Source organism: Canis lupus, chromosome 32 (genome assembly GCF_003254725.2).
Source record: "Canis lupus dingo isolate Sandy chromosome 32, ASM325472v2, whole genome shotgun sequence".
Lineage (NCBI taxonomy): Eukaryota > Metazoa > Chordata > Mammalia > Carnivora > Canidae > Canis > Canis lupus.
In genome coordinates, this window is record NC_064274.1 from 6,469,145 (window position 1) to 6,495,003 (window position 25,859).

Genomic DNA, 25,859 nt, shown 5'->3' on the forward strand with positions numbered 1-25,859 from the left:
GGTTCTGCATTTCCGACAAGCTTGTAGGTGATTCCCCTGCTACAGGTCCATAGGTCGTATTTGGAATAGTATTGTTCTAGAGCAGGAGCTGGCAAGCTTGTTCTGTAAAGGGCCAGATAGTGTATTTTAGGCTTTGCAGGCCCTCCAGTCTCTGTCACAACTCTAACTCTGTCCTGGCAGTGGAGAAGCAGCCACAGACAATATACAAATGAATGGGCATGGCTGTATTCTAATAAAACTTTATTTACAAAAGCACATGGCAGGTCATAATTTGCTCACCCTTATTCTAGAGCACAGACATTAAGTCAGGTTGACACTTTAAAACTTTGGCTCAACCACTCACCAGCTCGCTCACCTTCCATTTCTATAGAATGGGGATAGTAATACTAACTACCTCAAGGTTGTTGTGAAGATCTAAATGAGAATGAAGGCTCCACGAAGGCAGGAACTTTGGTTTTATATGTCTATTCCTAGAATAAGTAATACCTGGCACATAGTAGATGCTAAAGTAATATAAGGTATTAGCTGTTATTTTTCACATGGAAGCAGAATGGGGAGAAGACTGTAACCCAAGGCATATTAGAGATACCCCTGCTATCCCTAGCTTCCCTAGTTTAATTTTACTAGTCTTATTTTTCCTTTACCCACCATGCAGTTACTGATCTTTTTTTTTTTTTTTTTTAAGATTTTACTTATTTATTCATGACCGACACAGAGGAGAGAGAGAGAGAGAGAGGCAGAGACACAGAGAGAGAGAGAGACACAGGCAGAGGGAGAAGCAGGCTCCATGCAGCCTCATGTGGGACTCCATCCGGGTCTCCAGGATCACACCCTGGGCTGCAGGTGGTGCTAAACTGCTGTGCCCCTGGGGCTGCCCTGCAGTCATTGATCTTAAGGCTCTCAAAGTCTAATGAGAAGAGAGACAACAGGTAATAATGTGTCAATTCATATAGTTGTGACAGAGCTAAATACAAAGTGTTAAAGGAGCACATAGGATGCTGTAATACACATGGCAGTAGTTCTGGAAGATATTTGAGCTGAATTTTGAAGAGTAGGGATTTGCCAGGCAAAAAAGATGGACACTCTTCGCCAGGGGAGTATGACGTATTTGGGCTCCTGATGTGACAGCAGGAATTTTGGCCTGGTTCGATCATGGGCTTCCATTTGTCCCATCTCTCCGTAACTGATATCATTACTGACAGCCTGACTTTTTAGGAAACACTCAGTTTTCTGTGGGATTGATAGGAGAGAATGGAGGAGGGTTGTGGACAGAACTGACTCTTCTGCATTCATAAGTACTCAATAAATGCTCAGAAGTCTTAGATATGCTATACACTCTACACTAGGAGGGAAGTCCAGACCATTCTGGTCTGTCAGGTACAGTTAATGTATTTGAAAAAATTTTTTATTATGGGGGCTCCTGGGTGACTCAGTGGTTGAGCATCTGCCTTTGGCTCAGGTCATGAACTCGGGATCCTGTGATTGAGTCCCACATCAGTCTCCCTGCAGGGAGCCTGCTTCTCTCTCTGCCTATGTTCTGCCTCTCTCTCTCTCTCTCTCTCTCTCTCTCTCTCTCTCTCCTCTGTGTCTCTCATGAATAAATAAATAAAATCTTAAAAAATTTTTTTCATAATGGAAGAATTATGCTTCCATTAAGAATAATGTGGTCAGACCCCCCCCCTCCCCTCAATGTGCCCATCTTCTAGCTTCAGCAATGATCCAGTTGGGGCTAAATGGGTTTCTACTTACCCACATCCCCCGGATTACTTTGAAGCAAATCTCAGACATCACATTTTGATGTATCTGACACATACTTTGATTTTCATAGAGGCCAGTGCTGCCGAGGAAGCAGACGTGCATGTCGCTGTGGTGGTGAGACCTGGCAATGCAGGGCTGACGGATGATGAGAAGACTTACTACAGCCTCATCACATCCTTCAGCGAGCTGTACCTGCCCTCCTCAAGCTAGAGCAGGCGCTGGAAGGAAGACCAGCCTATCCTCGCAGAGTTCTCTCTATAGTCTAGTTTTATTCTAATGGTGAAAGTAACTTACTTTAAAATATATATATATATACACACACACATAGGTATGCAAGTGTATATATGGGTGTGTTTCAGTTGCCTTTCACAGGCACACAAGTGAAAAAAAAAATCTCTGTTCAGTGAAAAGGAAACTTATTTAAAGATACTTTCTACATAGAAATTGATTGAAACCATGACTCTAACCCTTACTGAGGGCAAAACAAAGCTGATAGAAGAATTACTTCAATTCAGGTCACACGTGTTAGGTTTATCAAGTTGTGTACCAAAATGGAAAGATAGGTTTGAGAAGTTACTCAGAAGCCTTGTTATTTTAAAAACTGGAAGTATATCACAGACTTATTCCTAATAATTCATTCTCCTTTTAAATTATGAGTTAGAAGATTGTGACAGCTGAATTTCAAAATCTTAGCCTCCCGGTGTACAATAGACAAAGCTATTTGTTTCTGTTCCAAAAGAGAGCAAAATTGGGAAAAGAAATTCATTTGAGTCTTGATGAAGCAAGTACCTATTACTAAAGAAACTTGCTAATAATCATCATGGCACCCCTAGCAAGCGGTGGTTGCCTTACCAATGAAAATGGTGCATTGATATAACAACTAAAATAGGAATGTGATTCTTAATGTTTAATGGAATAGTCCTAATCCTGCCAGTTGTTACCATTATAGATTTTATAGTTGCCTTTCTAACTACTTTTTAGCACAGTTTGAGAATATATGTTGCTATTTACTATTGAAAAACAAAAGATTTACTGAAATCCTTCCATAAGATCCTTCTAGAAGAGCCCTAATAATGTAATATTTTCCTCTGAAATGGATGCAAAGAGTGTAAATTTTATAACAGCATTATTTATCCTGGTTCAATCCTAATGGAATGTTATGTCAGTTTTACATTGTGCTTAATAAAAACTTTTTCTTCCTCACTCAGTTTTACATAGGTTCCTGAACCATACCACCTATTGTCATTAGCAAAAGACAAACTGAAGAGAGATTGAGAAAATAAGAACTTTAGTTTTGCCTTAATCTTGTGTGAGTGTGTGTGTGTTTTAATACAATGCCAGTAGAAAATCATTGACATAGAGTTATATATGCATATATGACCTCTCTATATATGCATATAGAGTGGTTATTAGTTCACTTGGATAGGAAGCATTCATGTTATGAGTGGGATTTCTTAGATTTTTGAGAATCTTACATTTGAGATATATAGTGTTTGAAGGAGGCAAGTGTTCTCTTAATTAATCAAGAAAAGCTGTAATGAACCTTGAAGGAATAATTTTGGGGATGCTTTGAGTATGAAGAAGTATTGCAGATTAGAGAGGACAGAGAATATAGAAGAGTTTATGTTGATAATTTTTATCTTTAGTAAGTAAAAAATCTGAGGATTATGAAAATATAGAAGGATAGTAATAGTAAAAAGGAAATGAGTTAAGTAAGTCTTAGAAACGGTAGTAATTTATAAATCATAAAGCTATAAATGGCAATAAAGGAATGAATTTCCTATAGTTTTCTTTGAAAAAACTCATGGGAAGATGATAGAAGAGGTGTCGTTCTTCTTTTAAAAGATTTAATTATTCAGGGGCATCCCTGGGTGGCTCAGTGGTTTAGTGCCTGCCTTTGGCCCAGGGTGTGATCCTGGAGTCCCGGGATCAAGTTCCATATCGGGCTGTCTGCATGGAGCCTGCTTCTCTCTCTGTCTGTGTCTCTACTTTCTCTCTGAAAGTGTCTCTCATGAATAAATAAATAAAATCTTAAAAAAAATAAAGATTTATTTATTCATGAGAGACAGAGAGAGAGGCAAAGACATAGGCAGAGGGAGAAGCAGGTTCCCCACAGGGAGCCCCATGCAGGACTTGATCCTGGACCCCGAGATCACTCCCTGAGCCTAAGGCAGATGCTCAACCAACCACTGAGCCACCCAGGCATCCCAGAAGAGGTGTCTCTTGATGCCAGTAAAGGAATAATTGGAAAAATAAGGAAACAATGAGAGAAAATTATGCAGCAGAGCCTAGATTAAAAGGAATTAGGGGTGGCTGGGTGGCTCAGTCAATTAAGTGTCCGACTCTTGATTTCCACTCAGATCATGATCTCACTCAAGGTTATGAGTCTCATGGTGGGCTCTGTGCTGGGCATGGAGCCTACTTAACAAAAAAAAAAAAAGAAAAAAAAAAGAAAAGAAAGAAAAATTAGAGGAAAAGGAGGGTATTCAGTGTGTAGCCAATAGAGAATTGAGATGGAAGTGCTGTAGACTGTTTGGGCTGCTCTGACTAAATCCCAGAGACCTGGGTGGCTTATAAACAACAAAATTTTATGTCTTACAGTTCTGGAGGCTGGAAAGTCTGAGGTCATGGTGCTGGCAAATTCACTGTCTGGTGAGAGCCCATTTCCTTACAGACCAAAGTCTGCTTTCTGTAACCTTACATGGTGGAAGGAATGAAGGAGCATTCTTAGGCTACTTTTATAAGGGCACTAATCCAGGGCAGCCCTGGTGGCTAAGGTGGCTCAGCGGTTTAGTGCCACCTTTAGCCTGGGGCACGATCCTGGAGACCCTGGATCGAGTCCCATGTTGGGCTCCCTGCATGGAGCCTGCTTCTCCCTCTGCCTGTCTCTGCCTCCCTCTCTCTATGTCTCTCATGAATAAATAAATAAAATCTTAAGAAAAGGGGGGCGGCACTAATCCAGGATGCTTGACTGGCTCAGTTGGTAGAGCGTGTGACTTTTTATCTTGGGGTCATGAGTTCGAGCTTCATGTTGGGCATAGAGATCACTTAAAAAAGAAAAAAAAAAATATATATAAGGGCACTGATCCCATTCATGTGGACTCCACCAAAGGCCCCACCTGCAAATACCATCACCTTGGGGGTTAGGTTTCAGCATACGGATTTTGAGGGGGACACAGAAATTCCAGTCTACAGCAAGAGGCATTTCCTGTCCTTAATGAAAGGGTAACAGGAAAACTTATTTATTTATTGAGGGAAGGTGGAGATGGGGCAGAGGGAGAGAGAGAATCTCACAAAGACTCCCCCCTGAATGTAGAGCCTAGTGTGGGTCTTGATCTCACAATCCTGAGATCATGACCTGAGCCAAAATCAAGAGGCAGACACCTAACCAACTGAGCCACCCACAGGCACCCCAAAACTAAGTAATTGAGAATAGATTCAGGAATAAAGAGGATGTTCCAATATCAGATTTAGTTTGTCAGGGACTCCTGGGTGGCTCAGCGGTTGAGTGTCTGCTTTTGGCTCCGGTCATGATCCTGGGGTCCCAGGATTGAGTCCCATATCAGGCTCCTTGCATGCAGCCTGCTTCTCCCTCTGCCTGTGTCTCTGCCTCTCTCTCTCTGTGTCTCTCATGAATGAATAAATCTTTAAAAAAAAAAAAAAAAAAAAAGTTTGTCAAAGTGGGATGTGAAAGGAAGGGAAAAAGATGAGTGGAATATTTCCTAGACCCTAAGCTCATTCACAAATGTTATGGAAAAGGATCTTAGGGGGAACTTGAGGTATAAAGTAGATTGGTCATGAGGGAGGAGGGGGAGGGACAGAGGGAGAGGGAGAAGACGACTCCCCGCTGAGCTGGGAGCCCAACTCAGGACTCAAAGATTTTGACTTGGGCCAAAGGCAGACACTTACCTGCTTAATCTGAGACACCCAGGTGCCCTAAAGATTTTATTTTTAAGTAATTTCTGCAGTTGCCGTGGGACTCAAACTCACAACCCCAAGATCAAGAGTTGCGAGCGCTACTGATCGAACCAAACAAGTGTCTCAAAAATCCAAATTGATTTCTTAGAAACCTCAAAGGGACTTCTCTAATCTTATCAGCATTTCTGGAGTAGCAGGGCTTCCTGTTAGGCCTTCTGGAAGACTAGCCTTAGTTGCTAACCCTAACTGGTGTCCAATTTAGTGCTGCCCAAGGAAAGATGGGAGCGCCGCTGGCGTGTTGCCAAAACTTGCACAGCAGCTTTGCCCAGCAGATGGTGCTGTTTCTCCAGAGACTATCAAGGGTGAGGCCACCAGATTCAGCAGATGGAGCTGAGAGGTGACCTTAGGAGAGAAAAAGGAGTATAGTTCATTATCCTTAAAAGCCTGTAGCGTGATGTTGCAAGAGTCAGAGGAGTTAGGCAAAAATGGCAATAATCCTGAAGAAAAGACACCCACTAATATTCCTTTCCCTTTATTCCCTAAGAAAACACATAAGAAAACACATAAGAAAACACATAAGAAAACAAAAACCCAAACCAGTCATTTTTGGATAACCAGCTTTTCCAACTGCAGTGTGAAAAAAGACTTGTTTTTAGGCTTTTGAAATTCCCATTGGAATACAAAATTGAGTATAATACATGCCCAAACAATTTATTATCCCACCACTTGAGCCCCAGATAGTACAATGTTATCTTTAACCTAATATTTAAGAATAATTTTCAGTTTTTCTAACACATTAGAGTAACCAACAGGAGAATTCACCTTCCTTGTCCAAGTCATTTAGATTTAGCCCAAGTTATTCGTTCAAATACTGATGGTGAGGTATGTGTTAAAAAAAAAACAACCGTGTGTGTGTGTGTGTGTGTGTTTCTGTATGTGCATGCACATGTACATGTACATCAAAGAAGTGGGGCAGAGTGTCCTGTGGGTAAAATGCACAAACTGTTTGTTAACATTTGCTTTATTTATTTATTTAAAAAATTTCTTTTTAAAGATATTATTTATTTATTTCATGAGACACAGAGAGAGAGACATAAGCAGAGGGAGAAGCAGGCTCCCTGCAGGGAGCCTGATGCGGGACTCCATCCTGGCACTCCAGGATCACACCTGAGCTGGAGGCAGACACTCAACTGCTGAGCCACTCGGACGTCCCTATTTATTTATTTTTTAAAGATTTTATTTATTTATTCATGAGAGACACAGAGAGGCAGAGACACAGGCAGAGGGAGAAGCAGGCTCCCTACAGGAGGAGCCCAATGTGGAACCCAATCCCAGGATCCCGGGATCACGCCCTGAGCCAAAGGCAGATGCTCAACCGCTGAGCCACCCAGGCATCCCAACATTTGTTCTATTTAAGGGCATCTATAATGTGCCCTGGATTTGCTGTAAGGGGTCAAAGTCCTACTTTCCAGGTACATATGTTCTTGGGGGAGGCAGCCTAAATAAACGGTGAACAACATAACACCAAAGCCACGGAGATGTGGCCAAATAATAAACGTCTGTTGATAGATAGCCTAGACAGAGCTCTAAGTTTCCAATGTTAGGGAACAGGCTAAGGAAAGAAGCCAGCAAAGGAGATGGAAATGGATTGGGCATCGAGGAACAAAAACCAAGAGTGGCAGGAGAGCCCCGTGATGAAGGGGGTGCTCAGGTGTGTCAAATGCTGGTAAGAATTTAAGTCAAGGTGCAAATAGCAGTGGCCCTTGGACGAGACAAGCGCAGTGTCTCGGGTGGTGGGAACAAAAGTTGAGGGCATGTGAAGCTAAAGGTTTATCAATTTTGTTTGTAACAATTTTATTTTCAAAGAACCAACTTGGCATTTTATTTATTCCCTATTTTATTTATCTCCACTCTAATTTTTCTGTCTTGCCTTCTGCTTGTTTTATTTATGTTTAGTTTGCTCTTGTCTCGTTCCTAAAGGCGGAAGGTTATGTTATTGCTTTGAGATCTTCTTTTTCAGTGTAGCCATCGCTTTAAATCTACCTCCCAGCACTGCTTTCCCTGCATCCTGTAGGTTTGGTATGTTGTGTTTTCGTTTTCATTGTCTCAATAAGTATTTTCTAATTTCCGCTGTGATTTCTTTTTTGGCCCACATTGGTTGTGGAAGAGTGTGTTGTTTAGAGGAAAAGAGGGTGTTGTTTAGGTTCCTCGTGTTTGTGAGTTTCAGAAGTTTCCTTCTGTTAACTGATTGCTCCTTTCATGCCATTTGCTTAGTGAACATACTCCCTATGATTTTGATTTTTTAAAATGTGTTGGGATTTGTTTTGTTTGCGTGTGGTCTGTACTGGAGAATGTTCTTTGTGCACTGAAGAAGAATGCATATTTTGCTGCTGTCAGGCAGAGTCATATAGGTGTTTGTTAGTTGGTTGAGAGTGTTGCTTCCTTCTGTTGCCTGACTCGTCTTGTGTCTAGTTGTTTTGTCCATCACTGAGTGGGGAATACGGAGTTCTCCCTCTGTTACTGTTGAACTATTTCTCCCTGAATTTTGTCTGGTCTTATTAGATACACACCCACCTTTGCTCCCATCTGGCTTTACTCTTCCCCTGCTTATGTAGGGTCCAAAGAACATCTTGTACCTTGTGTCCCCATCACTAGATTTATAATTACGGACCCATGTAGTGTCTTCTAAATCAGGAGGAAAAAGAGTTGCAAACAACAAATACATTTATACCTTTTAAAAAAGATTTTAAAGAGACACAGAGAGAGGCAGAGACATAGGCAGGGGGAGGAGCAGGCTCTCTGTGGGGAGCCTGATGTGGGACTCAATCCCAGGACCCCGGGATCACGCCCTGGGCTAAAGTCAGATGCTCAACCACTGAGCCACCCACACGTCCCTGAATTGGGTTTCTTAGACCCCTCACCTCCACCTCTCTCAAATTCGTGTGTTGAGAAGCCCTAACCCCCCTGTGACTATTTGGAGGTAGGACTTTTAGGAGGTGAAGTTAAATGAAGTTATTAGGGTGGGGCCCTGATCCGATCAGCTTGATTATCTGTATAAGAGGAAGAAGAGACACCCAGGGAGCCCTCACCAAAAACAAATCAGTCAGAACCTTGATCCCGGACTTCTCCACCTCCAGAATGGCTAGAAAGCAAACTCCCGTTGTTTAAAACACCCTGTTCGTGGTGTTCTGTTATAGCAGCCCCGGCTGACTGATACATAGTTAGGAGCAGAATTCCCAGTGAATGAGGCTCATTCTTCTTCTGGTCCTCTTTCCCATGCCAGAAATACAGGCTGTTACTTTCAAGGCCACCACTGAGCTGGGGTAGGGCTAACACACCACAAAGCTCTCTGTTTGTACTGAGTCAGCTGTCCTTTCTCCATGAAGCATTCCCCTGGTTGCTGTGAGCTTTTACTCAGTTTCCAGAATTCCGAAAGAGTTGATTTTGGCCATTTTTGCCAGGGCATAGGTTGGTGTTTTGGAGGGAAGTTCTTTGGTGTTCCTTACTCCTCCACATTTTCATTGCTGTCCTCACATATGCTCTTTCACACTGGGACTTTGACACTCCTCCCACCAAGGGGTGGGGGCCTGGGTTCTCCCACCTTGAGTCGGGCTGGGGTAGGGGGGTGGTTTGCTTATGACTGCTCCAACGCAAAGGACAACAGAGGTTGCTTTGATTCTTCAGACTAGGTTATAGAAAGGCTAGTTTCCATAACCTTTTTTCAGGAGCTGGGGTCGGAACACTTGCCCTGGGGAAGCCAGCTTCCACGCTGCGAGGGGAGTCCAAAATTCGCGTGGAGAGACCAGGTCGAGAGGAACGAGGGCCCCAAGGTGACAGCCAGCTTCAGTCCTCAGACATAGTAATAAACAGGCCTCCAGCCCTCAAGTCTTCCAGCTGAGACCCAGACCTCGTGGAGCAGAAGTGAGCTGTCTCTGCCGTGCCCTTACTATGCCACAGCACCTGCAAGCATAGTAAATAGTTATTTTATGCTGCTGCATTTTCCAGTAATTTGTTCGGCAGTCACAGCAGCTGGAACAGTCACCTGGTGAATTAAACGGTGCCACACCGTGGACAGACTTTTTCATCCCTTTCAGTATAGCTGGGCTGTGAAAGGGCTGTGTCCTTTCAGTAGCAGTTAGTGATTGTCTCATTACTCACACCCACCCCTGGCAGTGACATCTCTTGTTCTGCTAGATTTTGCAAGTGTCCCTATCTTCCCAGTCATCCAGGCAGTAAGCAGAGTGTGTGATTTTTTTCCTTTCCCTTTCTGTTCCTGACAGGCAACCAGTGATACCTATTGTCTTTCTCCTAGGGCCACACAAATTTGTTCCTTCCTTCACAGCCCTAACGGAATCACAGATATGATATGGAATTCCTCTGTCATTTGAGACCCCTGTCTCCTACGAGGGCAGTGCAAAAGGTGAACCACCCAGTCTGTCTCAGGTACACCTCAACCGACTCTGTTCCTGTGTTGGGTCCAAGGCCTTTCCTCCAGGTCCTCTTAACTGTCCCTGGTTACAAATCTAAATTTGGCTTACAGAGATCTAGTGGTATCAGATATTATTCTCATATTGACTGTCAGATAAGTCTGTTTGTTTTGCTTTCTCTGGAAATACGCAACAACATACAGCTTTTTCTTTTTTTTTTTAATTTTTTTTAAATTTTTATTTATTTATGATAGTCACACACAGAGAGAGAGAGAGGCAGAGACATAGGCAGAGGGAGAAGCAGGCTCCATGCACCGGGAGCCTGACGTGGGATTCGATCCCGGGTTTCCAGGATCGCGCCCTGGGCCAAAGGCCGGCGCTAAACCGCTGCGCCACCCAGGGATCCCCATACAGCTTTTTCTTTGTCCTGTCCTAAACAGCATTTGTAGGGAGACTTTTAGATGACCTTAAAAATCTGTTTAACCTGCAGGGTCACCTGAGCTTCTTACCTTAAAAACATGAAATAGATGCAGTTTTCATTAAGTAAGGACCCAGTTATCCCCACTATTTTATTTTTGAATCCCCACAAGAGGAAATCTGGTACTGACAGAGTTTGTATAGGATTCTTTCAGGCCCTATTTAGAATGTGGGTCTTTAATGTGTACATATTACAGTGGACATTATAAGAAATAACCCTTTTTATAATCTAGAACTTCTTCCAGACACAGAAAGCTATTTGCTGTGAGAAGCAGAACAATTGCATTCTATGAAATCTCACTACATTACCATTGTTTCCTAAATGCCTTGAATGTTGCGCAGCTCTTTTTTTTTTTTTTTTTTTTTTGAGACAGAAAGAGAGAAAGAGGATATGCGAGCAGGGCGGGAGGAGCAGAGGGAGAGGGAGAGGATTTGAAGCAGAATCCATGCCCAGCACAGAGCTGATGTGGGGCTCCATCTCAGCCTTGATATTATGACCTGAGCTGAAAGCAAGAGTTGGATGCTTAACCAACTGAGCCACCCAGGCGCCCTGAGCAGCCCATATTTAAAATCTTCAAAAAAAAAAAGAGGAAAGGAAAGGGGGGGGCCACAACCAGCCATTCATTTATCTTTAAAGTATTTATGAAGCACCTAACTCTGTGCCAGGCACTGTTTTAGTTGCCAGGTATGTGACAGACTTGGGCCTTGGGCTCTCTAAGCAACAGAAATTGACAAGAGGCCAGAAGGGAATTCCCGGCAAGGCTTTTATTGGGACTTATGCACAAGGAGGACAGCATAAGGAGAAAGTGTCTTGCAGGCTGACTCTCAGACCAAAGGCCAGGGAAAGTGTTCAGAGTGGCTGAGGTGGGAAAGGACTAACGTCTAAGCACGTTGGGGCGGGGGATACGGAAGGTTGGGCAGACAGGCATAGTGGACAGAACATGCTTCTATGTGCATCACATGGCTCTCTAGCATATAAAGTCTCCACCCTGGGCATGTTTTTTTGTTTTTGTTTGTTTGTATTATAATGAGGGAGGAAGTACGTGAAAGTTCTGCAGTGAAGTCCATCTTGGCACAGATTGATTTGGTCCAGTCTTCCTTGTCCCTGCTTTCAGTGAGCATCCTCCCTTCACATTCCTGCAACATCTACTATTCAAGGGGCATAGAGTTTTAGCTGTCCTAGAAGATGTATACTCAAAGGGCATAACTATGTGGGAACATTGGATCTGGGTGGTTAGGGTTGAGGGAATCTGAGTCCAGGCCTTTCTCTGCCTCAGGTACAGAGCAGGCAAAAATCTGTGTCTTCTAAAAGAAAAAAATCCCTGCCCTCATAATGAAAGAGTAATAAGTAAATAATGAGATAATGAAATAAGTAAAATGTGTAAGACAGTGCTATGCGTGTCAGAATTTTAACTAATCACAGGACCGTGTTTATATAAAATGCTATCAAGCAAAATAAAACTGGAAAGAGCAGTAGCGCTGGGTTGGGCTTGAGGGAGTTGAATTTTAGCAGTCAGGTAGACCTCAGTGAGAAGATAACATTGGAGGAGGTGAAGAAAGTGAGACACAAGTATCCAGGGGAAGATCGTATGGGGCAGAGGTTTCAGAAATTGCAAAAGTCCTGAGGTCAAAGCACACCTGGCTGTTGAAGGAACATAAAGAGGCAGAGGGAATGAAAGGTGAAGAGACGGTCTTATTGGCCCTCACAGGCCATTTTAGTGATTGGGATTTTTGGTCTAAGTACAAGAGAAGCCACTGGAGGATTTTAAGCAAGGGAGTGATGATCTAATTTAGCTTTTAACAAGACCATTTTGCTGTGTTGACAGTATGAAGGAAGCAAATTATGGAAGCAGAGAGACCAATTTCTGTAGGCAATTATAAAAGTCCATGAGAGATGGAAGTTGCTTGGACCGGAGGATGGCGGTGGATGAAAAATTCCAGAAAAATTTGAAGATAGGGCAGACTGGATTTCTTGACAGATGTGGGGTGTGAAAGAAAGGAGTGATACTTTAAGATTACTTAGAGTTTCACTCTGAGCAACTGAAAGATAAGTTGTCCTTAACGTAGATAGGAAGACTCTGGGAGGAATGAGTTTAAAGGAATAAGATTAGGACTTACTAAACTTGAGATGACAAGCGGAGATGTCACAAAGGTAGTTGAATATACAGGAGAGAAGTCTGGGCTGGCAAAGTTGGGAGAGGTCAGATATGGCAGTATTTAAAACAAGAAGACTGGATGAAGTCACCAGCAGAGTGAATATAGATAGGAAGGAAAGAGTTCCAAGGACTAAGGCATGGGACATTCCAATGTGAGGATATCAGGGAGGAGGCCCAGCAAAGGAGGCAGAGGTGCGGACAGTGAAACAGGCAAATCAAGAGGGAATGATTTCTTTCTTTTTTTTCTTTCTTTCCGTCTTTCTTCTCTTCTTTCTTCCGAGAGAGCATGAGCAGAGGGGGTGGGGGGTGGGGGCAGAGGGAGAGGGAGGAGGAGACTCCCTGAGGTAGGGCCAGGACTGGAATCATGCCGGATGCTGAAGTCAGAAGCTTAATCAACTGAGCCATCAGGTGTCCCGAGAGGGAATGATTTCTGGTGAAGAAAAAGAAAAAGTGAAGAAAAAGTTTTAAGAAGAGAACGGGGACGGGGTTGATCAAATTGTGAAGTACTGCTTATGGGTCTAGATAAGGTCATTCAAGAACTAACCATCATATGTAATATTCCAAGGTCTCTGGAGAACTTGAGTAAAGCAGTTCCACGAAGTGGTAGGAGCAAGAGCTCCAATGATTGGACTGGGTTCAAGAGAGAATTGGAAGAGCGACCGGAGACAGCAGCAAGTAGGGACTTTCTAAAAAAATCTTTTTAAAGTAATTTCCGCATCCAACATGGGGCTTGAACTCATGACCCTGAGATCAAGAGTTGCATGCTCGACTGAGCCAGCCAGGCTCCTGGGGACTTTTCTTTTTAAGATAGGAGCAATAAAAAGCATATTTTCTGCAGTTGAAAAGATCTTTGCTTTTCCAGTGAGGGACCTAGCCTTCTCACCAATGCTCCCTTTTTGGACTTCATATTTAGATATTTGCTGTTTGTTGGAGCCTTCATTCTGAAGAGTATAATAGGGTATCTAAACTGATACGAAGTTGAAGATTGTGAAATGAAATCCAACTTCTTTCAGATGCAGACTGCTTCTCTTCCCCCAAACTGGATCCCCATTGCTTTGGGAGAGACAACGGAGATGTGGTCAGATGTTCAGTAGAACTGCATTTCTTTCATTTATTATTTGGGTGGTTCTTCATACTTGTGATTTGGTGCTGTATCTCAACTCCATAGATCGCACCTTTCCCCTATTTCTGTAGGATGATGGTTCTTCACTGATTCTTCGTTTTCTCTTGCTTCAAAGGAACGACAATGACCAAAGAAGTCTTAAAAAACGTAATGTGAACCCTGTGGCAGTCACTAGGCTGTTCACAAAAATGTTCCTCCCATCTCAGCACACGGTGGGAGAGCGGCTCTCACGGAGGACTGTGCAATGTGCCCTAACCAATGAAATGTAAGCTAAGGGATGTTTGTCGCTTCTAGCAGAATCTTTAAGAACAGTTAGCAGTCTGCCACACGTTCTTGGCTGTTGCCATTTGTGGTGGAAGCATGTGTGGATGAAAGCCTTTATCAGCCAGGGTCCAAGTCATATTACCCTTGCCAACTCTGGATAGACATCTAGTATGAGAAGGGAACTTTAGTTTTATTCATTTTCTTTTGGGACTGCAAAACCCATCCTGCCCTGACTGACACAATGCCTAAGCAAAAATGAACTGCTGTTCTGGTGTTCCAGTCTCCGTTATAACCAGCAGACTACCAAGTCTAGGATATGCAAGTTTTACTTTCCTACACCAGGAGCAAAGAAAACCCAGTAAATAAAACAGTTGGTAAAAGTTCACCTCATGGTCATTTTTCCATTAAATAAAAAACGATGGAAACTTTAAAATGTTAACATTATTTAAAAGATATTTCTTCCCTAACTAGGATGAACTTTTCTTCAAGAGACCTAGTTGGACTACCAAAAGGAAGTTTAGTTTATTTCAAACTTTGCTCTTTGGGTCATCTGCATTAGATCCCCGGGGTGTGGAGGGGTGCTGATGGGGAGGGGGGCTGATGCTCATTCTAAATGCAGATTTTTTGGTCTTGGCCTCTGGGAAGAATCCTATGGTTCTTAACTCCTAGGAAATTCTGTAATCTTGATCTTGATTTGTATGTGTGGTATAATACAAAAGTATATTTGGGCTTTGCTCTAGGTTCCTGCCACAGAGCTGCTAAAACTCTTGAAATTTCCTGATAGGAGTGATTTTTGTTATTTGTAATGAGTGCAGGTTTATGCTAATGAGGTAGGATCTGGTGGGGCCCCCAGATACCCTCAGGACTGTGCTGGTCACCAGAAAGACCAAGTAATTAGACCACCTGATCAACCTCTAGAAGCAGATGTGGGGGAAGGTGCTGGAAGTTGAACTCTATATAGACTCTCGAACAGGGAGGTTCAGAGAGATTCCAGGTTGGCGAACTCATGGAAATGTTGGGAGGGTGTCAAGCCCCTGCATCCTCCCTTTCCTTGCCCTGTAGGTCTCTTTCATTTGGTTGTTTTTGAGTTCTATCCTTTATAATAAGCAGGCAAATGGAAGTAGTATTTTCTGGAGTTCTGGGAGCCATTCTAGTAAATTATCCAACCTAAAAGGGAAGCGAGTTCCCTTCTAATTCCCTGCCAATTTTACAGTCAGGATGTACAGAAGTGTGGGTAACCTGGGACTGGCATCTGAAGTGAGTGAAGGTACTCCTGTGGGACTGACAATAACTCTGGGTAGTATTAGAATGGAACTGAATTGAAGGACATCCAGTTGGTGTCCAGAGAATCAGAGAATTGGCTGTTGGTGTTGGAAAACACCCTAGAAATATGCTACCAACATAACACTGAAGTGTATTTTGTTTTTTTCTTAAATATTTAATTAAATAATTTATTTAAAAAATATTTTAAATTCAATTTGCCAAAAAAAATTTAAAAAAATATTTGCTGACATAACACCCAGTGCTCATCCCATGAAGTACCCTCCTTAGTGCCTGTCACCCAGTCACCCCATCCCTCCACCCTCCTCCCCTTCTGCAAGCTGTTGTTTCCCAGAGTTAGGAGTCTTGTGGTGAGGATGTAGAGAAAGGGGAAGATTTTATTTATTTATTTGAGGGAGAGTGAGAGAGTACGAGGGTAGGGAGGGGCAGAGGGAGAAGAGAGAGGGAGCCCGATATGGGGGGCTCCATCCCAGGACCCTAAGATCATGACCTGAGCTGAAAGCAGACCCTGAACTGACTGAAACATCCAGGAGCCCCCTGGGTTCTTTTTGGTTTTTGTTTTGCATGCATGTGAGTGGGGAAAGGGAGCAGAGAGAGAGAATCCCAAGCAGACTTCCTGGAGAGCACAGAGCCAGGGTCTTAGGGTCTCAATCCTATGAACCTGAGGTCAAGACTTGAGCCAAAACCAAGAGTCAGAAGCTTAATGACTGAGCAACCCAGGCATCCCACTGAAGTATATTTTCAATAGAATGTCCAATGGAGTTTACACATGCTTCAATATTACAGTAGAAACATTAGTGTAAGAGACAAATCATAAGTCTGCATAAAAGAATTTTATTTAGTGGTCAGATCCCAATGAATAATGCCAGTCATTGCTTGATTCTGTTTAAATGTGCTATTTAGATATACTCTTAAGAAAGTGTACAGTGCATCACCAAAAGCTGTTTAATTTGGATTGTGTAGAATAAGATAAAACCTCACAAATCTTTGTTTTCTGGTAAAATTTTTAAAATATAAAAATGAAAAAACAAACCCAAAAGCAGTATTCAAAAATAATAAATGTCACCTTGGATTATTTACAGTAAAATGCCTTTTTCCTAGGAGAATGCTCTCTGCTTGATTTTTTTCTCTCACATTTCACCTATCACTCATAGGTATCTGATCCTTCTCTAGGATTTCTTCCATTCCTGCCTTGCTTGAAACAGTCATCTGCTCTCTCATCTTTGAGTCTTTCTCCGATACTCCTATTTCCTATGCTTAAATTCCCAGTAAATCCATTTAACAGACATTTGTTGAGCACCTACATGTGCCAGGCACTGTGCTGGGAGGCAGAGAAAAATACAGAGATGAAAAGTCATAGACTGCTTCCTCAAGAATCTGAGTTTGGATTGAATTAAAAAACAATGTTTTTCACATTATATTCCACGAGATCCCAGGCTCCTGTGAAGTGTATCTGGTGACTTCTTGAAGCAAAGTGCATTCATGGAGGGTCTGTCAACATGGCCCACTCCAGGGCATTTTGAACTTAGAATTTTGCCCTTTATAAAGTACAGTCTCAAAGCCTGGACTAGAGCTTGCATTCTAAACTTCGAGGCTGGAAAGCGTATGTTGGACAGTAGGGGATCAGCCATGCCAGTTTGTTTTGGGGTGAAGGGTAGTCTTTTAATTGGTTTCTACAAATTCCAAGTATGAAAAAGACCTTAACCCCCCGCCCCCCACTAAATTTGAGCTATAGATACATATAAGGAAGGTCTCCTTTGATCTGGACTTGCAACAAGATGCTCTAAGACTCCTTTTATAAATGTCCAGCAGAGGCTCTTTTTATTACCTCCACAAATACTTCTTTGTGCTTTCCTGTGAACATTTTCTTAGCTTTGAACATAAAAGCAGCAAATTAAGCCTGTGGGTCACCTTTTTTTTTTTCCCTTTTTCTTTTATCATGGTTGAACCCAAAACAAGCTCAGCTCTTGCATTTGGCTTACATCTTCTTTGTCCACGAGGCCTTGAGAGACCTATGGTGATTATTACTTAAAGAAAAAAAAGAAGGCAAACCATGAAATATAAAACAAAAGCCGTACATAGCATACTATGGAAGCAAAAATGAAACCATGCCCTCTCTGCCCCCATCTTGTTCCATGCCCTGGCAGACCACATCCCTACAAATATTCACATTTGGAAATATTTCTCAGTCACAGTAAAGTCCAAATCATGGTGGTGGGTTTGTAGCACATTCCTTTCATTGACTCCACATAGCCGACCACCGAACAATGATGAAGGGAGTTTTGATGGGCAAGTTCTTAACCCCATGCCTTTCCATAGATTACACAGGGTCACATCTCTATACAGTCTCCATCCAATTAAATGATGCTCAATCCACTCAAGAGTATAAGTGCCAGATTCAGAACTTCCTCATGAGCTGGTTCTAAGCCCTTTGGATCTGAAGGCAACTTTGGGAGTTGGCATTATTCCCATGTTTCATTTGGCCCGCCCTACTCTTGGTAGGGTGATCACGATGTCTGAAATATGTGAAGAGAATGAGAAGAGTAGGGAGTCTCAGGAGAGAGAGGGAAAAGAAAAGTGATCATGCACAAGCTTCTTGCTCCATCGTGCATATATTTTCAGTGTAACAGTGTGTATTTCGACACATAAGGGCTTGTGCTTTTTAGTTAAAGAAAGAACTTGCCCTGAAAAGCTCATTTGGCAAATGTGGCCATGAACATGTGTGTAAAATGTGTTAGGTTGTGTACCAAGTCCTGTGGGTGTGTCCTCCTGGCTCTTCCCCCCCATCACACCCACCTCCTCAGCAAGGAAAAATGGGTCGGTTACACCTGGTCGGTTTGATATTCAGAAGCTTCAGACAGGCTTTCTGAGAAGCTTAGGAAATTCTCCTGGTACTCGGAGCAAACAATCTCGTAACGGTAATGCCGGAACTCCACAGCAAAGGTGCCAAAATAAGACAGGAAGCACATGACCAGACCCCACTGGACCCTGGCTGCATACATGTGGATGCCCTGGGCCATGAGGATGAAATCTGGGGAGGAGCAGTCAAGGAAAGTACTCCCATCAGCCACGTTAAAACCACGCTCTTTTCTGGACAGACAGGTTACAAGAAAAGTCTCACTCTCCTCCTTCATTATCAAAACTTAGTTTGACAGCTTGCTGAACACACCACTTGCATGAATAATACGAAACAACAGGACTGAGCTCTTCCTTTGTGCCAGACATGCTTCTAGGCGCTTTCATGGAAAATCTAACTTAATCCTCACAACCACCCTATTATCCATCAGTTCATTTAAAAATAGGGAAACTGAGGCCAAATGGTTAAGTAACTTGCCTGAGGTCTCATCACTGTTAACTGGTAGAGCTGGAATTCAAATACAAGGACTCTGACTCCCAGGCCAGGCATGCAACTCCACCTACCACCACCTAATAAACTGTGAGATCAGTAAGAGGATTAAAATTCCAAAAAATTAGTTGAGCAGAAAAATTAATTTATCTTTTAAAAAATCACTGCAAGTGACTGTGGATTCATAATCCTGATTCTATCTGTAGAAACAATCCTGAACATATCAAATGACTCACATATCAAATGACCTAAGCATTGTCTCTGTAGTGCTATTAGTGATTAGTATTAGTGGCCCCTCTTCCTCGTCTGTCTAGTTTTCACTATTAAAACAATAAACAGGGCAGCCTGGGTGGCTCAGCGGTTTAGCACTGCCTTCAGCCCGGGTTATGATCCTGGAGACCTGGGATCGAGTCCCACGTCGGGCTCCCTGCATGGAGCCTGCTTCTCCCTCTGCCTGTGTCTCTGCCTCTCTCTCTCTCTCTCTCTCATGAATAAATAAATAAAATCTTTAAAAAAACAATAAACAAATGAGACTCCTATGCCTGAATATATATGGAGTGTACACGTGCACACACACCAGTATACATGAGGCAGGAGCTGGGAGGAGAACGTTTCAAAGCATGCTTCAGTAAAAAGCCAAGAGGCCAAGGACTAAATACATTTTTTAAGAAAGCCCAGAAATGCTCCTTTGGAATTAGTTCTATCTTCAGAACTTAGACTTAAAATCTTGGGAAGTTTTCAGAGAGTAAAAGAATACGGAGACACTACTTCAGCCAAACTTCGCTCTCCAGAGAAGGCCTGGATCCATTCACCTGGGAACCAAATGTTCAGAATCAACACGGATCAGAATTATTTGATATAAGCTGAAAATGCAAAATAAAGTCTGTACACACTCTTCTGATTGATGACTCACAATACTGGCAAAGCATTATTAGGGCTTACGCTAATGGGGAAGGGCTAAATCTTCAAGTAACTGGCAGAATTCGGACCTTTTTACTCATAAAATATTTTGTCACGTGGCTAGCAATCAGCATGATTATTGGCTTGATTTTCCAGTCCTTAAATGTTCTCTAATGTGTGCAAAACTTCAAAAAGTGAGGAAAGAAGAAATAAAGACCCCAAATACTCCAGTAACTACAGGACATCTGTCAACCATAAATGTAGGCGAGAGGGTGTGGTGGTTAAGAGTTCACACTGCGCCTGAGCGTAAATCGAGATCACCACATGGCATATGACCTTGGGCAAATTAATCTGTCCTTACTATTCTTACTTTTTTTTTTTTAAGATTTTATTTATTTATTTATTTATTTGCTTATTTATTTATTTATTTATTGGAAGAGAGCTAGCAGGCAGGAGCAGAGGGAGCAGCACAGGCAGAGGGAGAAGCAGACTCCTCGCCGAGCAGGGAGCCTGAGGAAGGGCTGAGCTCAGGACCCCGATATCACGACCTGAGCCCAAGGCAGACGCTTAACTGACTGAGCCACACAGGCACCCCAGGCACCCCCGTCCTTGTTAAATTCTTACTTGTTAAATGAGGATTAAAGGAGTTGATACATTTAAAGTGTTTAGCATAACGCCTAGCACCTGGTAAGCGCCCAGTAACTTGGCAGTACCTGCAGAACCTGCGGGTTTGGGTTAGCTGTACATTGCAGCCGCCAGGAGCCTCATTCCCTTCCTCTCTTGGTTGCCCTGAGCTCACAAGATCTCTGCCCCACCTGATGAGTGGCTGATCTGATTGGCTGCACTGGAACTGACCGGCTTCTATTGGGTTCTATTGGGCCACCGTGCTCCCTGCCTCCCTGCCGGACTAGTCCCCGCGGTGGTTGGGGTTAAGCTTTTCCTGGTTTGTCCGCCTGTTACTGAACGATAAGTCGAATTCCAGGGTGTGAAGGAGGAGGCTTGGCACATTCTCCTCTGCAAATTAAATTACACGAAATAATAAGGCCATTAATACAATCATAAATTAACTTTTTTTTAAGATGGAAGGGGAAAAAAATCACAATTTTCATTATGCATTCTGGGTTTTTCATCAAGGGAAGCTTTTACATCATTAATGATAAAGAGAATGCATGACACCATTCCTACAGATAAAAACAATTTTGAGAAGGCATGGCTTGCTTTATTTTTAGTTTTCCATCTCCTCTTTGGCATAAAAAACAGGTCTCTTCTCTTTTGTCTAAGATCCTGAGATAATCTGACAGTACAGCCTAATCTATCGGAAAGGTAATTTTCTCATCTACGTATCTGTGTTTTAATCCCACTGCCAAAGAACCTTTTCACATTCAAAGGATACAGAGGACCACACAGAGAGTGATAGATGCTGACAGAATAACTCGTGGAATTCCAACTTTCCGTCCTTCGTTCTTGATGTTGACTTTGAGTGTCAACGCAGCCTGGATCCAGCAGGTCAACGTGCCGAACCCAAAGGTCAAAGAAGTTCCGACATTATGGATTTCTTCATCATTTGTGAGCTAAGGGGTGAACAGATAATGACAAGGAGGCCCATTTAGAAAAGACACGATGGCCATTGGAACACCTGAGGGAGAAAAAATAAGTAAAGTGATGTCTCAATAATGGGATGATAGGTTTTGGAAAAAGCAGAGTCCTTCATCTCCACTGGCTCTTTGTATCTGTTCTCAAATGGTCTGAACTCTGAGGGGAGAAAGGTTTTGGTACCTCCAAACCTCAAAATATTTGTCTAGAATAACCACTCAGGCAGTGGCAATCTATTCCTTGGGTTTATCTTCCAGAAAAGTGTGGAAAAGTAAAAGAAAAAAGCAGGTCAGTTACATGGAAAAGAGAAATGTCAGTTTCTACAAACATGCACCCCAAACTTTGTTTTCCAGACTAAGAAATGAGACCTGGGATCTGGCTGTGTATTTACTGATGGGAGAGGACCAATTCAAAATGGGTCAAGATTTTACTGACATAGACAGCTAACAACACTTACTCCTGCAAGACTGGCCTGTATAATGTGACCAATTCAATGTTACTGGGATTTTGTTTTATTTTCTTTTTATAGTAAGAAAATTGCCACCTAATAGCTTTTTCCATATTTATAGACCCATTAAAGGACATTAGTGTTTGAAGATTTCTGGTTAAGGCTTTTATAGAGGTAAGAGGTTAAAGGAGACCCATTTGGGTTATTTCATTTGAGGGTTAAAGACATAAACTCTCCAAATCATTACCTACTGATGTAAAAAATACACTGGTCACTTTAAGAAAATACTGGTCACTTAAAACATCTTTAGCAATTACATATTTTTTAATTACACATATAAGAAAATAAAATCTATAGTTGAAGAGATGGCTCTTACAAAATGGTAAAATATTTTTTTGAATTGCCATTGTCTTCAGATGTTTTATTGTTTGACATTGCTGTGAGAATGGTTGCATCACATCAATATTGCTTTCCTTTCACAATGTTTTCTATTGTTTTTGGCTGTAGTATTTTTTCCTCTTCTTTGGAAAACACATTTTCTCTCTTAGCTAAAAAGACATCTTTTCAAATCTTACTTTAAACAACAATTCCTCAAATTAAATTTTATTTCTAGGAAATTGGTTTTCCATGCTCTACATAGTCTATTCATTTATTATTTTAAACTTAATTTTAAAAATAGATTATATAATTACATGGTTCAAACTTTACAAAATTTGTACTGATGGAAGATTCTGTCTCCCGCCCCCACACACTAGCCACTTGGTTTCTTCACAGGCAACTAATTTGTTGTTTCCTGTGTATTCTCTGTAGATATTCCAGAAAGTGTTCATCATATGTAGTGTCATCGTTCATGGTTTTGAATATTTGTGGTTCACCAAAATCTCTGGACTTTAGGAAAGAACAAGAGGTACTCAGTAACTTTCATCCAAGCCCTTGTTGAGAGAATTGATAGTGAGCACTTTACAACATGCCAGCATCTGCAGTACAGATAGGCAGTAGCAATTCAATAAATCTGGCTTGACTTATTGGGATGACCTATCTGTCAAATGACCCATCAATTTGAAAATAATTATTCAGTTGCTATTCTGTGCCAGGTGAAGTGCTGGGGAAAGAGTTCCTGGTTTAATGAATTATCAGGACTAAGGGTTGGAACGAGACACAGTCTTAGAAAATCCAATACCATATTTTTTTGAATGCTTATGCTATTTGGATTTCACTCCATCGAAAGGGAAGGAAGTGTCAGGATTGGTATATGACTGCAGGGAGGAAGTTTCTCACCACGGTATAAAGCACAGGTTGGAGGACACTGGGAAGGTATTGGAGGCATGGCAATCAGACAACTACTGTTCCAGTGCGGGGGTCTCCTTGTCTATCTTACAAACGGAGTCATTTGAGTCAAGAGTTGGATGATGGTATTGGCAAGGGAATTTTTTTTTTTTTTTAAAGTAGGCACCATGCTGGATATGGAGCTTGAACTCATGACCCAGAGATCAAGACCTGAGCCGAGATCAACAGCCAGATGCTCAACCAACTGAGCCACTCAGGCATCCCTGCGGAAATTATTCTTAAATATTGTGACCCTGGGCTTCTACATTTCTGCGAAGAAGAGTTAGTGTTAATGTATCTTTATACAGGTCATAGGTGTTCTAGAGAAATTCTAGGTTTTCAAACTTGATTCCCATGTGAGCTTGCTAATATGAAGTACAAGCTTTTATCCAAAAAGAATGTTCAGTGTTTAGTTTTAGAAAGGCAATGATCCTCTTATTTTTCCAGAACGGTACATTAGGAGACAATTTGTCATGAGAAAAAGTATAAAGCACTTTAAAATCCTTTGCAGAAGATACATGGCTATAGTAGTAGCTACCTCTCCCCATGGCTGTGCTGTACTTTCAAAGCATAGTGAGCACCTTCACTTCAACATGAACATACGTAGCCTGGGCTGAAGACTAGAAGGACTGGCTGCTGGAGAACCCATGCTCATTAGGAACCACTATTAGCATTATTTAAAAGATTTGTGCAGAAGCAGTGGCCATGACAATCATATAGGCAAAGGGTGAGAAGGAGGTAAAAAAAAAAAGGCCAAATAAAGTACCTGAAAATTACCAAGTAAGGTCATCCCAAAGGAAGCCAGACACAGCGCCACCAATCCACTAATATTCAACCACGGATTTAAGACCTTGGGCTTCAGTTGTATGAAGCGTAGAACAGCTACCACAAGAGCTGGGGATAAAATGAAATGTTAAAATGCAAAAATCTAAATCATACAGCTAGACAGGCAGTGTTCTAAAGCCCGTGTGCAATATTAAACTTTTCGCCACGGTACTTTTTTAAGTCTCTGAAGGGGCAGATTATTTTTAAAAGAAATTTTTCATGCAATGCTTACAATTATTTGGACGTTTTATTATGCCTAACCTGGGGGAAGCAGAGAGGAGTTGAAGCAGCAGCGCTGTATGTTATTCAAGTGATGCAAGGATGACAGAGCTGCCACTTGTGTTGTTCTCAGAGTTTTCAAAAGCAAGGTCAGCAAAGGACACATTGGCTTAGAAGAATATCACAGAGGCCTGACACGACAATTAAGACAGGGATGTGACAATTCATGGCATGAGAACTCACTAATTCAACCACCTTCTAGTATAACAGTGTTAGAACAGACACAGCAGGAAAACATGGGGACGAAGACAGGGTTCCACATCTAGACAAACTTGCTGGTCCCTGTGCCAGAAATCATCCCTGGGGATAGGAAGGAAAAAGACGAGGCAAGTGTACAAATCCCTTGATTACTGGTTTATTCTCTCTTCCCTCTAATTCTATCTGGAAGTGACCATTGTCAAAGGACGAGGATCGTTGATCTAAATTAGAGCAGTTATAGTAATTAAATTGTGAAATATGAATTTTAACATAGCAGATGCGGGGGTTTTGTATGTACTAAAAACCATGCTGATTATATTAAGAAAGCTCAATTCTTCTATGATGTTACTGACTTTAAAAGACCATCTTTTGAAGCAAATTTTTATGGGAGAGTCAGAGAATAAAGGAATTTACCTAGATTTAAACCTGACCTTTCTCTTTTATTTTTTATTTTTATGTTTTTAAATTTTTATTTATTTATGATAGTCACACAGAGAGAGAGAGAGAGAGAGGCAGAGACATAGGCAGAGGGAGAAGCAGGCTCCATGCACCGGGAGCCCGATGTGGGATTCGATCCCGGGTCTCCAGGATCGCGCCCTGGGCTGAAGGCAGGCGCTAAACCGCTGCGCCATCCAGGGATCCCTAAGTTTTATTTATTTAAGTAATCTCTATACCCCATGTGGGGCTCAAACTCACAACCCTGAGATCAAGAATCACATATTCTTCCAACTGAGCCAGCCAGGCACACTTCAAACCTGACTTCTAAGAGTGACCTTGAGGATGGTCCATACTCAAGCCATGAATATAAGAATGCCCTTTTATTAGTTGCTTAGTGCAGGGGTATTTTCATGTTTATACAAAAAGTTGGGAGAGGTTAGTCTACAAGTAAGAGAAATAAAGTGTTTGCAGTTAATATAAATTATATACATATAAGGAAATGCACTTACTACTTCCTAAGACGATTTATTTTGACATTGAGGATTAACAGGGAGGACAATTAGAAATTCAAGAATTACCTATTTATACAGCAATTAAGTAGGTAATTATCTGCTAAAGGTTTTTATCTTCATTATAGGCCCTTATTAGTAGTCATTAATAAAGGAAATCCATCCATAAATTTAAATTTCCTACATTTGCTGAATTTCATAGTTTCAAGCTACAAAGTGAAGCTCAGCAAGTTGATTTTCAGTTCCAAGTACCTCTGATCAAAGATTGGTAAACAACTTGGTTGATATTTGGATTTTAGAAACAAAATAGTAAACCATAATTTATAAAATCTCAAATTGTTCAACTCTGATTTAGCTTTTAGTATATTTATGTTTCATCTAATTCCCACTAGCAGTCATAGAATTTATAAATGATACTTGATTTGAAAGAGTTCCAAATCTCATGGTTTGAGGGATCTAGTTAGAACTTATAATATATCTGATGTCTACTAATAATAACAACAAGTATTCCAGAGGATGAAAATAATCAGCACAACTTCTTACTACTTTCTGGATGGGAATAGGGGGAGGAAGTGGAGAGGAAAGATCCCAGA

The 25,859-nt window shown here is 41.8% G+C and overlaps 3 protein-coding genes across 11 annotated transcripts in view; 2 read left to right on the forward strand and 1 right to left on the reverse strand.

Moving 5' to 3' along the window:
• The window catches only part of ENOPH1 (enolase-phosphatase 1), a 42,494-nt gene extending 39,533 nt beyond the window's left edge, over positions 1 to 2,961 (forward strand). For all 4 annotated transcript variants that reach the window (XM_049104998.1, XM_049104999.1, XM_025426332.3 and 1 more), the window contains one exon: positions 1,829 to 2,961. In XM_049104998.1, the coding sequence (XP_048960955.1) occupies positions 1,829 to 1,968 (140 nt within the window). In that variant the 3' untranslated portion in view covers positions 1,969 to 2,961. The remainder of the gene's footprint in view (positions 1 to 1,828) is intronic.
• Positions 1 to 25,859, forward strand: part of LOC112646486 (uncharacterized) — a 264,641-nt gene that overhangs the window by 171,875 nt on the left and 66,907 nt on the right. The gene's annotated exons all lie outside the window — the stretch shown is intronic.
• The window catches only part of TMEM150C (transmembrane protein 150C), an 89,731-nt gene continuing 80,090 nt past the window's right edge, over positions 16,219 to 25,859 (reverse strand). For all 5 annotated transcript variants that reach the window (XM_025426281.3, XM_025426253.3, XM_025426264.3 and 2 more), the window contains 3 exons: positions 23,784 to 23,911; positions 21,044 to 21,221; positions 16,219 to 18,435 (listed from right to left, as the gene is read on the reverse strand). In XM_025426281.3, coding sequence (XP_025282066.1) covers positions 18,227 to 18,435; positions 21,044 to 21,221; positions 23,784 to 23,911 — 515 coding nt within the window. In that variant the 3' untranslated portion in view covers positions 16,219 to 18,226. The remainder of the gene's footprint in view (positions 18,436 to 21,043; positions 21,222 to 23,783; positions 23,912 to 25,859) is intronic.